Raw genomic sequence first — 16260 nt, forward strand, 5'->3', positions numbered from 1 at the left:
CCGCCGCGGGAGAGGAGGGGGGAGAGCTGACAGATATCCGAGATAAGCCTATATAATAGATGGACTCACCACGGAGAATCGCGGCAATCTCAGCATGCCGCGACTTAATTACCACGAGCGGAGAATCGCTATGATTCTCCGCTCGTGGATGCTGGCGCTGCGCTTTCCATAGCAACCCTATGGAAAGCTTTACAGAGCGTGACCCACAGGCAACCTTAATTACCTTGTCCCGTTGTGGAGGGGTTGTAAAATGGTAAAATATCAACATCTGCTGATGATACAAAACAATGTAATTAACATGAGGAGGAGGACAGTATACAGTTGCAAACGGATGTGGATAAACTGTAGGCATGGATGAGAAAAGTGGCAAATGAGGTTTAACACTGATAAATGTAAGGTTATGCACATGGGCAGGAAATATATGTCACCATTACACACTAAATGGGAAATCATTGGAAAACCCTGACATGCAGAAGGACTTGGGGATTTTAGTTAAAGGGGTTGTCCCGCGAAACATAGTGGGGTTATACACTTCTGTATGGCCATATTAATGCACTTTGTAATGTGCATTGTGCATTAATTATGAGCCATACAGAAGTTATTCACTTACCTGTTCCGTTGCTGGCGTCCCCGTCTCCATGGCTCCGTCTAATCTTCAGCGTTCAATCGCCCGATTAGACGCGTTTGCGCAGTCCGGTCTTCTCCCTTCTGAATGGGGCCGCTCGTGCCAGAGAGCGGCTCCTCGTAGCTCCGCCCCGTCACGTGTGCCGATTCCAGCCAATCAGGAGGCTGGAATCGGCAATGGACCGCACAGAAGACCTGCGGTCCACCGAGGGTGAAGATCCCGGCGGCCATCTTCACAAGGTAAGTAAGAAGTCACCGGAGCGCGGGGATTCGGGTAAGTACTACCCGTTTTTTTTTTTTTTTTATCCCTGCATCGGGTTTGTCTCGCGCCGAACGGGGGGCTATTGAAAAAAAAAAAAAACCGCTTCGGCGCGGGACAACCCCTTTAATGGTAAACTAAACTGGGAGCAACCAGTGTCAGGCAACACAGGATCATGGGTGCATCAAAAGAGGTCTAAGCACACATGATGAGAACTTTGTTCTTCCTCTGTACAAGTCACTGGTCAGACCACACATGGAATATTGTGTACAGTTTTTGGCACCGTGTTTGATATATTAAATATCAAACAGTATATTATGAAACGGTCACAATTTCAGCAATAGGCTTCCTAAACGTAGTAATTGCACTGTCCCTTTAGTATGGTTACTATTTTCCAAGTAACTGCTGTGTATTACAATGAAATATAAAAGATGCTATGAATTCATAACTGGATAAACATTACCAGCTTCATTTTCTGGTTCTGCGTACAGAATTTGTTTGAGGTATAAGTGTGTTGTTGTGCAGCCTTGTTCTGCAAGTCCAGATATCCCAATAGCATTCTTTCTAGAAGAGAACTGCTGAAGGAACATACAAATCTGACAGCTCAAACCTGCAGAATTTAAAATATAATAAAACATTTTCAAAACTTTTGACAAGTCATAGTGACATGAGAAGCTTTGATTGGTGGGGATCTAGGTGCTGAGACCGCCACCGATTGGTGAAACTAATTGGCAGAAGCGCTACGCTGAGCACTGTGCCTATTCAGCAGTCACTGTGAGCAGTGTATGGACTTCATAGACTTTCTATGGAGCCTGTAACCTCTCCAAGCAGTGAATGAAACAGCTGAATAGACACAGCGCTTTTGCTCTTTCATTTTAGCGATTAGTAGGGGCTGCTTGTAGGATAAGGATGCCTAAGTATAAGCCATCAATAGTAAAAAGTCAGAAAAACCCCTTTTAAGAGTTCCTTCACACAGGTGCTACAATTCGCAGCCAAAGATTGCATGAGTCACAGCTGCAACTCCCGTTTATGTGCCAATTCAGACAGCCCAGGTGCTGCTAAACTCCCTCCTCCTCTCAGCTCCTTACTGCCTGCCAGCAAAGGAAGGGGGTGTGAGCTAGTGTGCTAATCTCTCGCCCCATCCCGCCCCCTCCCTTTGCCAATGGCCGGCAAGGGGTGGAGAGGGGGAGGGTGTTTAGCAGAGATGCTGCTAAACTCCCTGCCACCCCCCTTTTCTAGAAGCTCTCATAGGCTCCCATAGAAGTCTAAGAGACAGGCTGCCGTATCCCACCTGGAAGATAGTTATAGAACTATCTTTTCCCGCCGGCGTAAAAACGGCCAACTGGAATGCACACTGTATGCATCTTTTCCGGTCAGCCATTTTTACGCACCGGAAAAATCAGCAATCTGAACTGATGCATTGGAATCCAATGCATCAAATGGTCGCATATATTGGCCAGCCGTGAAAGTGTGACCGATATAAGTTAGTGAGTAAGCCCTAAGTGTGTGTTATCAATTGTTCATCCCCATTCCAGCAATCTTCTGCCACATGAGATGGATAGGGATGAGTGCCATTGATCAGCACTTGTTTATAATGGCCTGGGGATCGCTTAGTATGAAAGCACCCTTAGTGCCCACGTCAGACGCTGTTATGGTCTCCGTTGAGCAGAATCTTTACACTTTAGGGTGCCTACCCACTGGCGATTTTTTTTTTTCCTGTGATGTTTTGCGTTTTTCTCAAGAGCAATTAGTATAGAATGTGTTCTTGTCCATCTGGGTTTTTTTTTTTTCCGTTTCGTGGGGGTTTTTCACATAGGAACTGTCAGTTGCATATGTGTCCTTATTTTTCTCTTAATGCACCCATGATTGTCAATGGAGGGCTGCAAAAAACGCCGCGTTTTTCACGCGCGAAAATCGGCAACGCAAGTGGGTAGGCGCCCTTATACAGATTAAGAAGCCGTTAAGTAACATACATACTAGTAGTCTTCTTTTGATAACTTTACATTTGAATTGTGTCTCTAATTACAACAATATAACGCTCTCTTTAATAATCAGGATCAAACCATGAAGGAAGTACTTTCTAACAACAGCACAACTAGCATCTCTCAGGCACGGAAAGCAGTGGAGCAACTGAAAATGGAAGCATGCATGGACAGGATAAAGGTATTTTTAGTGCACGTATACTAAACCATTCACTTGTGTATATTCAGTATAGAAAATAATAAAGCTTTACACATGAATAGTTTATGCATCACTTGTCAGGGGGCTGCAGCCTGTCCTATAAGAGCAGTTTTAGTTATTGTTGTAAGCCTCAGTTGGTCAATCTATTATTATGAAATTATTTGACACAGTTTTGTTTGATTGGTTTTCGAGTGCTATGTCATTTTTTGCAGAGCCTGAGGCACCAGTACAGAGGTCAGCCCCGAAAATAACCTATTTTATCGACTGCACCCCACAAGGTGTTCCATTGGAGGGGTAGTGAGCATTTTGACTGTACAAATGTTTTCCAGAAATCAACATGCACTGGATCATGCAGAGTGAATATTGCAAGTCCTTTCAGTGCCTTTAACCTTAGTGACCAAGCCTGTTTGCGCCTTAGTGACGGAGCCAAATTTTGGAAATCTGACGTGTCATTTTGACAGAATAACTCTGTAAAGGTTTTGCATATCCAAGTGATTCTAACATTGTTTTTTTTTTTTGCCACAAAGTGACAAAATTGGTAAAACTTTGAAAAAAATTATCATTTTTTTTCACATTTTCTATTGCAAGATCTCAAATATGTGCAAACATACTGTACAAATTTTTGATAAGATATATATTTCCATCTGTTTACTTTATTCTGGACACCTATTTGAAAAATGTTCTTTTTTTTAACCATTTAGGAAACGTACAAATTTAACATTGATTATCAACATTTTGAGGAACACTGTTTTCCTGCACCAAGCCAAGATTGCAAAGGCGTTAGAATGATACCCCCACAAATGACCCTATTCTTAAAACTACACCCCTTAATGTATTCACTGTCGCGTGTCATGAGTATTTTTACCCCACTGTTTTTCTCAGGAATTAATGCAATAAAATGTTATATTTTTGCAAATGTCATTTTAAAGACAGGGTTTTTTTTTCTATAGTGCACATGAAAATGAGAATTTATACCCCAAAATAGATACCCCCGTTTGTCCTGTGTTCAGAAACATACCCATTGTGGCCCTAATTTTATGTACGTATGCAGAACAGGGCCCAAAATGAAAAGTGCAGCCAGTGGTTTTCAGAACCAAAATTTTGCAGGACCAAAGTCCTTGAGTGGCTAAAACAATAGAGAAAACTAGACCACTTAACGATTTAACTTAGGAGTGTATTGCGTATTTTGACGCCACAGTTTTTGAATGAATCTAAGCAAAGCAGAAGGAAAAATTATCGAATTTTTTTTTTTTTTGCTAATTGTGTCATTTTAAAAACAGTTTTTCTTTGTACAGCACACATATGAAAGAATACTTGCACCTCAAAATGGATACCCCTGTTTGTCCCATGTTCAGAGACATACCCATTGTGGCCCTACTATTATGTCTCCATGCACAACGAGGCCCAAACCGAAAGGCACAGCCAGTGGTTTTCAGAACTAAAATTTTTTTTTTTTTTTTTTTAATTCTTTATTTTTAATTTTTACAGATTATATTTGGTTACAGTTTACAAAGTGTGTTCATTGTGTACCATCATGCAAACATTGTGAATATAACAGTATTAAAGAGTGTGAACGGTTTTTCTTTGTTGTAAGTAAGGAAAAGGCTTAACATATTGCAACATTCCAGGCTTAGTGTTCTTCTGTTCGTCAACTGTACTTCTTTTCTTTCTATACAGTAGAAACTAACATATCCCGTCAAACGGGCATGACACAAAGGGGGTTGACCGGGGGGACACCTTTGGGGGGGGGGAATAAGACTCGGTCATTATGTTGCGCAGGATAAGGCTGTGTAGTCGGGTTTCGCTTCTATCTGCTAGCGATCCATTAACGAGCGGTATTCCTCAGTTTCCTGGTACACCATCCAGTGATACCATATTTTCCTGAACCTTTCCTGTGTGCCCTTTAGTGCCGCAGTGAGGTCCTCCATCTCCATAATCCCTCTTACTGTATTGAGCCATAGAGCCCAGAACTAAAATTTTGCTTTAAGGTGATTTCGGCCCCATTGCCCACTTGTAGAGCTCTTGAGCAGCCAAAACGATATAGAACCCCCACAAATGACCCCATTTTGAAAACTAGACCCCTTAACGAATTCATATAGGAGTGTACTGCGTATTTTTACCCCACAGTTTTTGAATGAATCTAAGCAAAGCCGTAGGAAAAAAAATTACGCTTTTCATTTTTTTGGCAATTATGTCATTTAAAAAAATGATTTTTTTGTAAAACCCACACATATGAATGAAGACTTGCACTCCAAAATGGATCCCCCAGTTTGGCCCATGTTCAGAACCATACCCATTGTGGCCCTAATCTACTTACAGGACACACGGCTAGGCCTATAATGGAAGGAACACCCGTTGGATTTCAGGTTACAACTGAATAAATTCCAGAGTCCATTGCCCACTTGTAGAGCCATTGAGTGGGCAAAACTATGGAGAACTCCCACAAATTACCCCATTTTGAAAACTAGACTCCTTAACAAATTTATCTAGGGATGTACTGTGTATTTTGACCCCACAGTATTTGAATTAATCTAAGCAAAGCAGAAGGAAAAAAATTATGATTTTCATTTTTTTGGCAATTGTGTCAGTTTAAAAACAGTTTTAATATGTAAAGAACACATATAAATGAAGACTTGCCCCTCAAAATGGATCCCCCTGTTTGTTCTGTCCTCAGAAACATACCCATTGTGACCCTAATCTGCTTACAGGACACACGGCTAGGCCTGTAATGGAGGGAACACCCGTTGGATTTCAGGGTACAACTGAATAAATTCCAGGCCCCATTGCACACTTGTGTAGAATAAAAATGGACTCCCTAAAAATAATCCTCCCCCTCCGCGACCTTTTTGGCGTTCCCTAAATCTTAGATAAATGTAAGAATGTAAACTGTGAGGTATGTCCAAAGACTGGTGTAATTACAGAGGCTGGTTGGGATGGGTACATGAGGCGATAAAACAGGATATCCCACCTACTCCCATGCTTTTTTGGGGGGTATTTCTTGACCTCAGCGTCAGGGATGGGGTGTAAAAAGTGTCGCTCTGTGAGTCTTCGTAAGCTTGCTGAGGTGCGGCGGTCTCACACAGAAGGGGCTCAACAAGCTGCTCCTGAAACTCCAGGAAGGCGAGCGTTCCCGGGGCTTCTTGTAAATTACGTATTACAGGTAGCAATGTGAATAATACCGGGTTCACCTGGCAGTATGTGGAATCCGCTTGCGGAGGCCTGCAGCGGATCCCAGCTGTGGCCAGGCGTACGGTTGCGTAATGTACTGCGCCTAACTGCCTACTCACACAGGCAGTCATGCGCAGTACACAGTTTTTTGTTTATATTTTCCGCCGCATCGCTTAGCGATGACACAGGTACCCGCAGCCCATACATAATGTAGTTGCGTTTGGGCTGCAAGTATATCCGCGACCATGGAGCACAACGGGCTTTATGTCACGGATATCCGCGATAAAATAGAAACTGCTGCGTTCTGTTCTCTGCGAGTGGATTACGTAGTTCCAACCCCCTAATGTGAGCAAAGTTGTGTAATCCAATGCATTTGATTGATCTGCGTATTACCGCAGATCAAACGCATGCGGAATCCGTAACGCCTATCCGGTTGTGTGAGACCAGTCTTTTTATCATGTTACCAAGGACCGCTCATCGAGGTCACCAGTCACTGCTCCAGGCTCTTAGCAACTGTTGGTAGCCGGGAGCAAGGAGATTTTAAATTGCCTGGGCTTCCCGGCTCCTGCGAATGTGTCTGGTATTTTGCTAACAGGCGCATTCACAGAATCCAGGTAAGGTCTGTGGAAGAAGATCATGTCGAGGTTCAAATGCGGAGGCCTCCGGTATAAAGTTTCATCTCGTCTCACTGATTACATAGGTTAGGGGAGATGAAACGTAAAACTTTTTTTTTTGCGTTTACGTGATCGCCATTATCCATTGGATAACGACGATCACGTGACCAGGAACTGCTCACTGCAGCCCCCGTGACATCGGCTACCGGTAGCCAAGAGCAAGGAGACTTTTTGTTTCCTAGGCAATCCTAGACTTTTGCCAATGCGACCGCCATTTTGCTGACAGGCGCATGCGCAGAAGCCATGGTAAGATCCGTTGGATAACAGTTATCCTGTGACAGAGAACCACATGCAGTGGTCCGCAGTCACATCTCCCTGAAGTCGGCTATCTTTGACAGCCGGGTGCAGGCAGATATTAAATTCGCGGAGCTCTCTGACCTGCGGCGCATGTGCGCCGCATGCACAGAAGCCTGCGGTAGGTCCCGATCGCCGTAGGACATCACTGGGGACCAGGGAGAGTATTTTCAGCTGCTCCATGAATCCAATCCAGGAAGGCAGCTGAAACGTTTTTTCGACTCCTCTATGGCCCCTTGTGACATCTCCTGGCTACCTTCAGCAGCCGGGAGCTAGGAGATTTCAAATTTGCCGGGGCTCCTGGCCTTCTGCGCGTGACGTCATACGTCTGGCAGGCATGCATAGAAGAGTGGTGTCAGGTCCAGGAGGACCAGATCATCACCGGACATCACGGAGGACCGGGGTGAGTACTCTCAGCTGCCCTGATGGATCAGATCCATCAGGGCAGTTGAATTTTTAAGTTTTTATAACTTTTCCTATTGCGATTGACGCTATGCGTTGGATAGCGCTGATCGCATTGCCGGGGGGAGCTTCCCGTGGACCCTGATGACAGCTCCATGGTGACGGCTACTTCTGGGAGCCGACAGCATGGAGATGTCACTTCCACAGCCCACGTGGCTTTAATCCTTAGCGGATGCATATTTTTGCGTCCTCTAGGTTAAAGCCCACTTAGGCAAGACGTAAAAAGGCAATAGGGCCGTCACTAAGGGGTTAACATGATGTGCCACTAGAGTGACACACTCCCAAATTTATGTGGGTTCTCTCAGATGTGGCAATGCACTATTTGTGGTTAAAAAGATGATGTATACGTTGACCACTTGTTTTTCTTTAGAGTATCCACTATGTGAGATCAATAACAAATTTATTGTGTGGACTGTTACAAATGTGGCAACATTCTTTTTCAGTTTTTTTTCTTCCTGTAATGAATCAGGTTTTATTGGTAAAATGTAGATTTTGTTATTTTTGCACTTTGATTTTTTTATACTTGAAAACATTTGTTTTATATTTATTTTTTGTACATTTTTTAGTCCCACAAGGGTGCTTGAAAATGCAGTTTTTTGATTGCTTACATAATACATCACACTGCTTATGCAGTGCATTGTATTATGGATGTCATTTTACTCAATGAGAGCCTATTAGACCCTGCCTTTGTCAGGGCTTCATAGGTGACCATACATATGGGCCCAGAGGCAATGGTTAGGTTTCCAGCTAACACAACAACTGTCAAGACCCTGTGATTGCATTGTAGGAGACAGAGGGAGCTCCTCCCTCTGTAAACCACTCAGATGCTGTGAACAGCACTGACTGTGGCATCTTTGGGGTTAAATGAGTGGGATTGAATTTATGTCCCATCCTGGCTGCTACTCTGTTAAATTAACCCCTTAAGAACCGGACACATTTTAGCGAATTTACCCATGGGGTGGTTTAACAGCCCTGTATTTTATTTAATTTTTTCCCCTATGACTCATAGGGCTGGGTTTTTTTTATATATATCTTTTTCACTGACTTTTTTAAAATGTTTTTTTTGTTTTATTGGGGGGAAAAAATAGTATATTGGTGTAATTACGCTAAATTAAAGTAGGGGAACGGGTTCCTCATTTTGTTTCGGACAATTTGAGTAGTAGTATATATGGTTTTGAATTACAGGATGCATACGGCGATGGTTTTGGTTGGCGTCAGCCTTTTTTTTTTTTTTCTTTTTTATGTATATATTATTTTTTTCAGTAATTTTGTTTTACTTATTTATGTAACTATTTTTTTTACTATCTATGTCCCTCGTGACATCCCATAAGACCTCTGGGAAACATTTACATGTTGTTGTGTTTTTTTTTTTTTATTATTACACACTTTCCCGCTGTAGCTAAGGCATCCATAGGAGCCCCAGTTACAGGGAAAAACATCACCTTTAGTGACAATAGTCACTGGCAGAGCTGATCAGGGTCTGCTGGGACCCTGAAGCCCTCCTACAGCAGGGAATCCCAGCAGTCACGTGACCCCCGGGCTCGCGTAGTGGAAGAAACACTTCACTTTCACTTGTTAGTACATGGCACTCATTGAGCACTGTGTACTCAGGAAAGGAGAAGGCAGAAAGGGTTGAAAAACCCTTCTCCTTAAGGGGTTCTTAACTGTGACTAACAGCTGACAACCCGACAAGCTTCTGATTGATTGCAGAAGCAGGAGGCTTTAATCCCCGCTGTGTTTTTACTATTGGCTGGGATTAAAGCCCAGGACCAAGTGCCATAAATTTACGGTGCTTGGTCCTAAATGGTTTAAGCACAATATAGCAAGTTTTCAATTGGAATTATTTTTAAAAAACGCTTCTGTGTCTAGAAATTACATTTACATCTTATGGCCCTTTCTGTTGTTTTTATCATTCCCTCTTTGGAAGTTCATCTCCTGTGCCTGTGGTCACACATGCTTAGTCCCATCCTCTGTCTATGAAGAAAATCCGACACTGAAGCGTGGTTATGTATAAAATTCAAAGCTTTATTCGGTTAAATCCAAAACAGGCAAGATTCTTCTTGCCAGCAAAAGAACAGCAGGGGGCGCCATAACAACTATGTAATATTTAGTGCGCATGAACTATACGGAGTGACTAGAAATCTAGTATGTAAATTCCCGCTTAGAAGCAATGACCTTGGGAGTTCTGTATACAAAGCGGCAACCAAGGAGTTAGCGCTGATTCTATCCAATTTTATCATTTCTGTGCCTCCTATCATACATCGAATTGTATATGCCACATTCTGAATGCATATCAATCTCAATAATTTGCGTTTTTATGCTAAACACCAATGATATTATCTTAGGCCAGTTTAACACAAGCATATCACGGTTGTGTGTGTCAGCCTGACCACAGGTCTACTGACCCAAACTCTGAACTCTGAGATCTATGATGCTCCGAATTCAAGTCAGTAGACCCACAGTCCGGCCTAGACAGTCATTAGTATTATGGTCGCATAAATGTGCCTGTAATACGCTTGTGTGACACTGGCCTTAGGGTGACTACCCACTACAGTTCTTTTTCACTGCGAAATTCGCAGCGTTTTTTTCTCTCCAGGGGTCTATGAACTTGTTAGGCCCCCTGTCCTCGGCAGTTTATTCGCCAGCGGTTTAGCATTGCTATGGAAAGCGCTGGCACCTGTCCACGAGCGGAGAATCATTGCGATTCTCCGCTTGCGGGGGGCAATTCGCAGCATGCTGAAAATTGCCCCGATTCTCTGCGGTCAGCCTATACCGCATCGCCCGTGGACAGGCGGCCTTAATGTTAATCGTGCATCGTGCAAAATCGTGATATCACGGTAAATTGCGATCTTTGCCGCCATGCGTTTTTAACATTAGAAAACCCCTGGGTAAAAGAACGCAGCAAATTTGCAAACGCTAGTGGGTAGTCACCCTTATAATGTGAATTGTTCTTCTTATTATGACGTCTGTGGGGAAAAATCATTACTTCTGGTAATCCATGCTGCATGATTATCAGTTTTTGTTCTCTTTATCAAGTCCTTTCACTGTGTAACTATCTATATGGTACTCTATACATTTGCATTTCTAGCACTGGCGTAACTATAGGGGATGCAGTTGCACCCGGGCCCACGAGCCTTAGGGGGCCCATAAGGCCTCTCTTCTCCATATAGTGAGCCCAGTACTATGAATAAAGCATTATAGTTGGGGGCCCTGTTACAGATTTTGCATTGAGGCCCAGGAGCTTCAAGCTACGTCTCTGCATTATGAAGTTGAGAGAAGTTGGGGGGACCGCAAGATAAACTTTTGCACCCGGGCCCATGAACCTCTAGCAACTCCCCTGATTTCTACTACAATTGTACTCCCTGATTTCTACTACATTTACTTCTATCCACCTCTATCCACTTTTTGATGTCGATTACCATAAACCCCATCCCTTTTATGGTCTAGTTTGCAGGATAGTCTCATAAAAATGACCTTTAATTCAGCAGCGGTGGCTTAGTGGTTAGCTGTTGCCTTACATCGCTGCGGTCCTGGGTTCAAGATCCACCAAGAACCACATCTGCATCTTCTCTCTGTGTTTGCATGGTTTTTCTCCGGGTAACCAGGGTTCTTCCCACACTCCAGAAACATACACATGCGCCAATGGGGACCGAACCCATGCGCTATATAAATAAAGATGATTATTTTTCATGTGTTGGTTTAAACCTGCAATGGAGTTCTTAATGTTTATTATAATGAGCACCAGTGCAACAACTTTTCTTAAATTTGGGAACTTTTATTTTTGTATAACACTATTGGTTTAATCACTGTATAAAAACTGATGGAAATACTGTTATTTTTTTTAGATCTCCAAAGCCGCAGCAGATTTGATGTCCTATTGTGACGCTCATGTTAGAGAAGATCCACTTATTCTTCCAGTGCCTGCCTCAGAAAATCCATTTAGGGAGAAGAAATTTTTTTGCAATATTCTTTAAAGTGCTTTTGTTTGTTCTTAAATTGACATTATGCATGATACTGAGATTATGGGACTTATTTTCAAATTATAGCATATTCATAAACTTTAGCGGTATTACAAAGTATCTGGGCAAAAGAAAGCAAGAGTATTGGTGGTTATTAAATGACATCTTATGAAATATTGTATTAGATGTCTCTTAGTGGCACCATGGAGCTCTATGGATGGTACAATGCAGTTATTATTATGATCTTTAAAGTACTATACTGAGTGTTATTAAGCCATTCTGGATTTACACAGTATTAAATCTCCAGCCAAAATCAGGATTTTGTTTTTTAGTGTAGTTCGGTGAGTATAATTAAATCTCCAAAATTTCTTCCCTTTTCTATGTATCTAGTTTTGAGTGAAATCTTTTTGTTGCAAACATATATTAGTTGAAGTTACATTGAGTAGGTTTTAATGAGCTATATACAGTTATGTTGGTTAAAAAAAGTGTGGTTCTTAGGAAAATTGAAGCAATTGTGATTGTCACCAGTAGGAATTAAAGTGTACCTCCAATTACAAACAACTTTCCATAAAACAATACTGTGCTTCCCCCCCAATTATATTAATTTTTGCCCCAAAAGAGGCACTGAGTCTTATTTTCAGGGAATGTCTTATTATACTTACCAAGCAGGCCTGGTCCGGGTCCTACCACTGGTCTTTGGAGCACCAGCGCGCTTGCTGCAGTCCTCAAATGCCCACAGAAGATCACTTCCTGGTTACAGAATTTATAAATCCCGCTTTCAAGAAGCGATTGCTGTGATTGGCTGAGCAGTGTTCGAGAACCAATCAATGCAGAGCTATATGAACTAATCACAGCCATAGCTTTGTGGAGGTGGGATTTATGAATTCGCTAAGCCATGGCATTGATTGGCCAATTCATAAATCCCACCTCCACAACACGATGGCTGTGATTGGTTCTTGGGCCCTGCATTGATTGGCAGCACTCGATGAACCAATCACAGTTATCGCATTGGTTCTCGAGTACTGCTTAGCCAATCAATGCAGCGCTTGATAAACAAGTCACAGCTTAACTTCCTGGAGGCAGGATTCATGTATCCCATAACCAGAAAGCGATCTTCTGTGGGCACTGAGGACTGCAGCAAGCGCGCTGGAGCTCTGGAGAGTAGTGGGAGGACGTGGACCGAGCCTGCTCCGTAATGGTTTTTTTAATGTAATGCAGCTAGGGCTTATTTTCTGGGTAGGTCTTATTTTTGGGGAAACAGGGTAGTACAAGTGGATACAAGAAACTTTGCAATGTAAAAACAATAGTACATGCAAATACAAAAAAACTTTGTAATATAGCTTATTAGAAAAAAATCCATCTTTCGCCACTTATCCTCTTTTCCCTTGTCCCTTTAGCAGTTCACTGACTTGGAATTCACCGACAGAATCTGTCTCCAGAAGGAAGACTGCTTTACTGAGATCAGATTACAGTTGTCCATAGAATTGAATGAGAGAAGGAATAGCTGAATAGTGAGAGACAGAGACGCATAAATGCTGCTGTTGACAGCTCTGGTATGTTTTCTATTTCGCCCAAGTGCTGGATTCACAACTACACTGCTCAGTACTGCTGTATAATGTCATTCATGCTTCCTATGAGGGTGTGCAACAGAGGTAGGGGAGCAGGGTCTCCTCTTCTCTTTGTGTGCCTAGAGACAACATAGCATTTAGTCTCCTGCTCCCTTCTTTTTCCCTCCCCTCCCTCTCTATAGACCTCTCTAAACAACTGTAATTTGATTTTTATGAAGCTGAAAAGCTGTATTTTCTCTGGAGACTGATTATTTTATCTGTGTAGTCAGAATGAGTTAATATTTAGGGATGCTGGGTGAGTGATGAAAGGAGCTTGATAAGTGGCAAAAGAGACATTTCTTCTAAGAAGATATATTACGAAGTTTCTTATATTCACTTTATGGAAATTTGTTTAGAACCCGAGGTGCACTTTAAATGTCAATTTTTAGCAATACAAAAATTGTACCTGTTTTATATTTTAAACTTAAATAGGGAGGGGAAAAGTTTGCTATCTTGGGGATGTCAGTGTTTCCAGGCCGTAATGTAAAATGCCTGCACAGGTATACCAGAGATACAATAAAGATATTGGAATTATGCATCTTGTGTGGAGTTACCTTTTTTTAGGAACACTTATCCCTTCCTCTTCTTTGACATATTGCATGATTGGTTTCAACTCAAATTAGGCAAAAAGGCCAAAAAAAAATTTAAACCGGATTCAAACTAGCATACGCGTATTTGCGTGTATTTTTGCGGCACGTTTTTGCAGAATAAGTATTGTGTATTTGTGTGTGCATCTGTTAATTTAACTGTACTTTTTGTGATTTCTAAAAACACGCACCAATTCTCCTATTCATTGAAATTGGCAAATAGTCTAATTAGTTCAATATGTGCTGCTTCCTTGCGCAAATACACAGAAAAATAGGGCGTGCTGCATGTTTTTTTATTTTTTTGCGTGTACAAAATCCGCCTATGTGAATAAACCCATTGAGGTCAATGGGTTCTTTTCACTGCATATTGCATAAGCAAGTTTTTGGTGCACAAATACGTTTGCAAATATGCTTGTGTGAATCCCGCCCAAGGGTGTATGGATAGAAATTTCAAGCATGTTATTGTTCTTACATTTTTAACACTAAAAGGGAATTACTAATTATATAATATATTAGCAATTACTCATGGTTTTAAAGGTGTCTGCATTTAGTCATTCAATGGGGACTGTCAAGAGAATTTACTGTTATCCACAGTACACAGTACACATTTTCTGCAAGAACCCCTTTAAGCCCACCCAACTTGGGAGTGAAGAAAGTCCTACAATTTTATTTGATATATTAATATGGCAAAGTGATCACATGGCCCCATTGCTAGTATTGCTGCAGTGGTCAGCCATACTCCTGGACTGGCATCCAGGGTCAGAGAAACTGCTTGCCCAAAGTTACTTTATTTTCCTGAAAATGAAATGGCAAGACTATGAATGGGAAGTACGGCATCCAGGATTTTCCTATGATATACATCCTAGACTCGATCTTGGGTAAAGCTATGGATGTTCTGTATCTAGACTTTTCAAAGGCATTTGATATTGAGCAAAATTAAATGAGAATGCTTGGACTAGAAGTGTGTGTAATCTGGAGAACCCAACCAAAGCTAGTTATTCACATCAGCATTTTATTTTCCTGTTCTGAGAGCAGAAAAACGGATCCAATAAAATCTCCATTTATGTCAATGGGACTTATTTATTCAGTTTTAGTTTGCCTCAGTTCTATCTGGTGGCCGTTTTTTTTGATAGAAACCAAAAAATGCATGACTTTTTTCTTTAATCCAAAAAAATGAAAACTGGGCAAAATGGAAATTTCCAAAAATTTTTTTTACATTTTTTTTACATTGTGCTCCATGGGGAACGAACACAAATTGAAAATATTTTGTTTGTATCTTACTTAAGGTCTGTTTAATACAACTGCGCATGTGCAGCTGTAAAATAGAACTATTTTTCAAACAAAAAAATGGATCCAGTAAAAAGCAATCGGAAAAGGATTTCTAAGCGTAAAATCACACCCGCATTAGGGCTCAGTTTAGGGTTCCTATCTGAAATATATGGAGCAGAGGAGCAGAATTATGGGATTATTATGTTCGTCCTGGACTGCAACAAAACCAAGTGGAGATTTGGTACCTGAGCAGTCAGGACAGACGTGTAGACTTGCTATACAGGTGGCTAGAGGTAGTAGCAGACATACACAAGAGGTAGTGTTAAGTGCAGGAGACCCTGATCCCCTAAAATAGAACCCACTTCGCAGCGAAGCACCTGTCCTGAAAGGGACAACGCCACTACTTCCACAAGGAAAGGTCTGTCGACCGTGAGGTGATGCTGTGGGAAACAGTTGGGGGATTCTTTGCTCTGGCCCTGCCTCTCCCCCTGGCCACCCCACTGTCTCTTCTAACTTGTCCTGCTGCTGCACTTGCCTCCCCCTCTGAAGCCCTGTCTTCAGTAGGCTTAGCAAGCCAGGTGGGGTCAGTCACCTCATCGTCCAGCAGCTCTTCCTCCAAATCCTCTGTGCACTCCTCCCTCGGACTTACTGCCCTTACTACTACCTCAACGACAGACAACTGAGGCTCATCATCTTCATAGGCAAAAAGCTCTTGAGACAGTTGCCGTAAGTACCCAGCCTCATCACCTGGACTCTGGGAACTTTCCAAATGTTGGTCATCGGTCACGACAAACTCCTCAGGTAAGAGAGGAACCATTTTTTCCCACTGAGGACAGGGACCCGAGAACAGTTCCTGGGAGTCTGCCTGCTCAGAATATGTCATTTTCCTGGAGTGACGAGGCTGGGAGGAGGGAGGAGCAGCCAGAGGATTCAGAGGTGCAGTGCCTAGGCTGGGAGTAGTGGACTGCGTAGAAGACTGGGGGGTCGATTCATTGCTGGACGCGTTTTCTGCCATCCATGACAGGACCTGCTCACACTGCTCTGCTTGTAATAAAGGTCTACCACGCGGAACCGCAAATTGTGATATCAATCTGGGGAGCATATGGACTTGGCGCTCTCCTAATCCGTCAGCAGCCAGCTGTGATTCACCCCGCCAAGGACCTCGGCCTGTGCCCA

At 42.4% G+C, this 16260-nt stretch overlaps 1 protein-coding gene across 1 annotated transcript in view; it reads left to right on the forward strand.

The window, feature by feature from the left end:
• GNG4 (G protein subunit gamma 4) overlaps positions 1–13764 on the forward strand; it is a 37700-nt gene extending 23936 nt beyond the window's left edge. Inside the window, exons 3-4 of the mRNA XM_066605406.1 lie at positions 2939–3046; positions 11508–13764. Coding sequence (XP_066461503.1) covers positions 2948–3046; positions 11508–11636 — 228 coding nt within the window. The 5' untranslated portion in view covers positions 2939–2947 and the 3' untranslated portion in view covers positions 11637–13764. The remainder of the gene's footprint in view (positions 1–2938; positions 3047–11507) is intronic.
• The last annotated feature ends 2496 nt before the right edge of the window (positions 13765–16260 follow it).

Source organism: Eleutherodactylus coqui, chromosome 1 (genome assembly GCF_035609145.1).
Source record: "Eleutherodactylus coqui strain aEleCoq1 chromosome 1, aEleCoq1.hap1, whole genome shotgun sequence".
Classification (NCBI taxonomy): domain Eukaryota; kingdom Metazoa; phylum Chordata; class Amphibia; order Anura; family Eleutherodactylidae; genus Eleutherodactylus; species Eleutherodactylus coqui.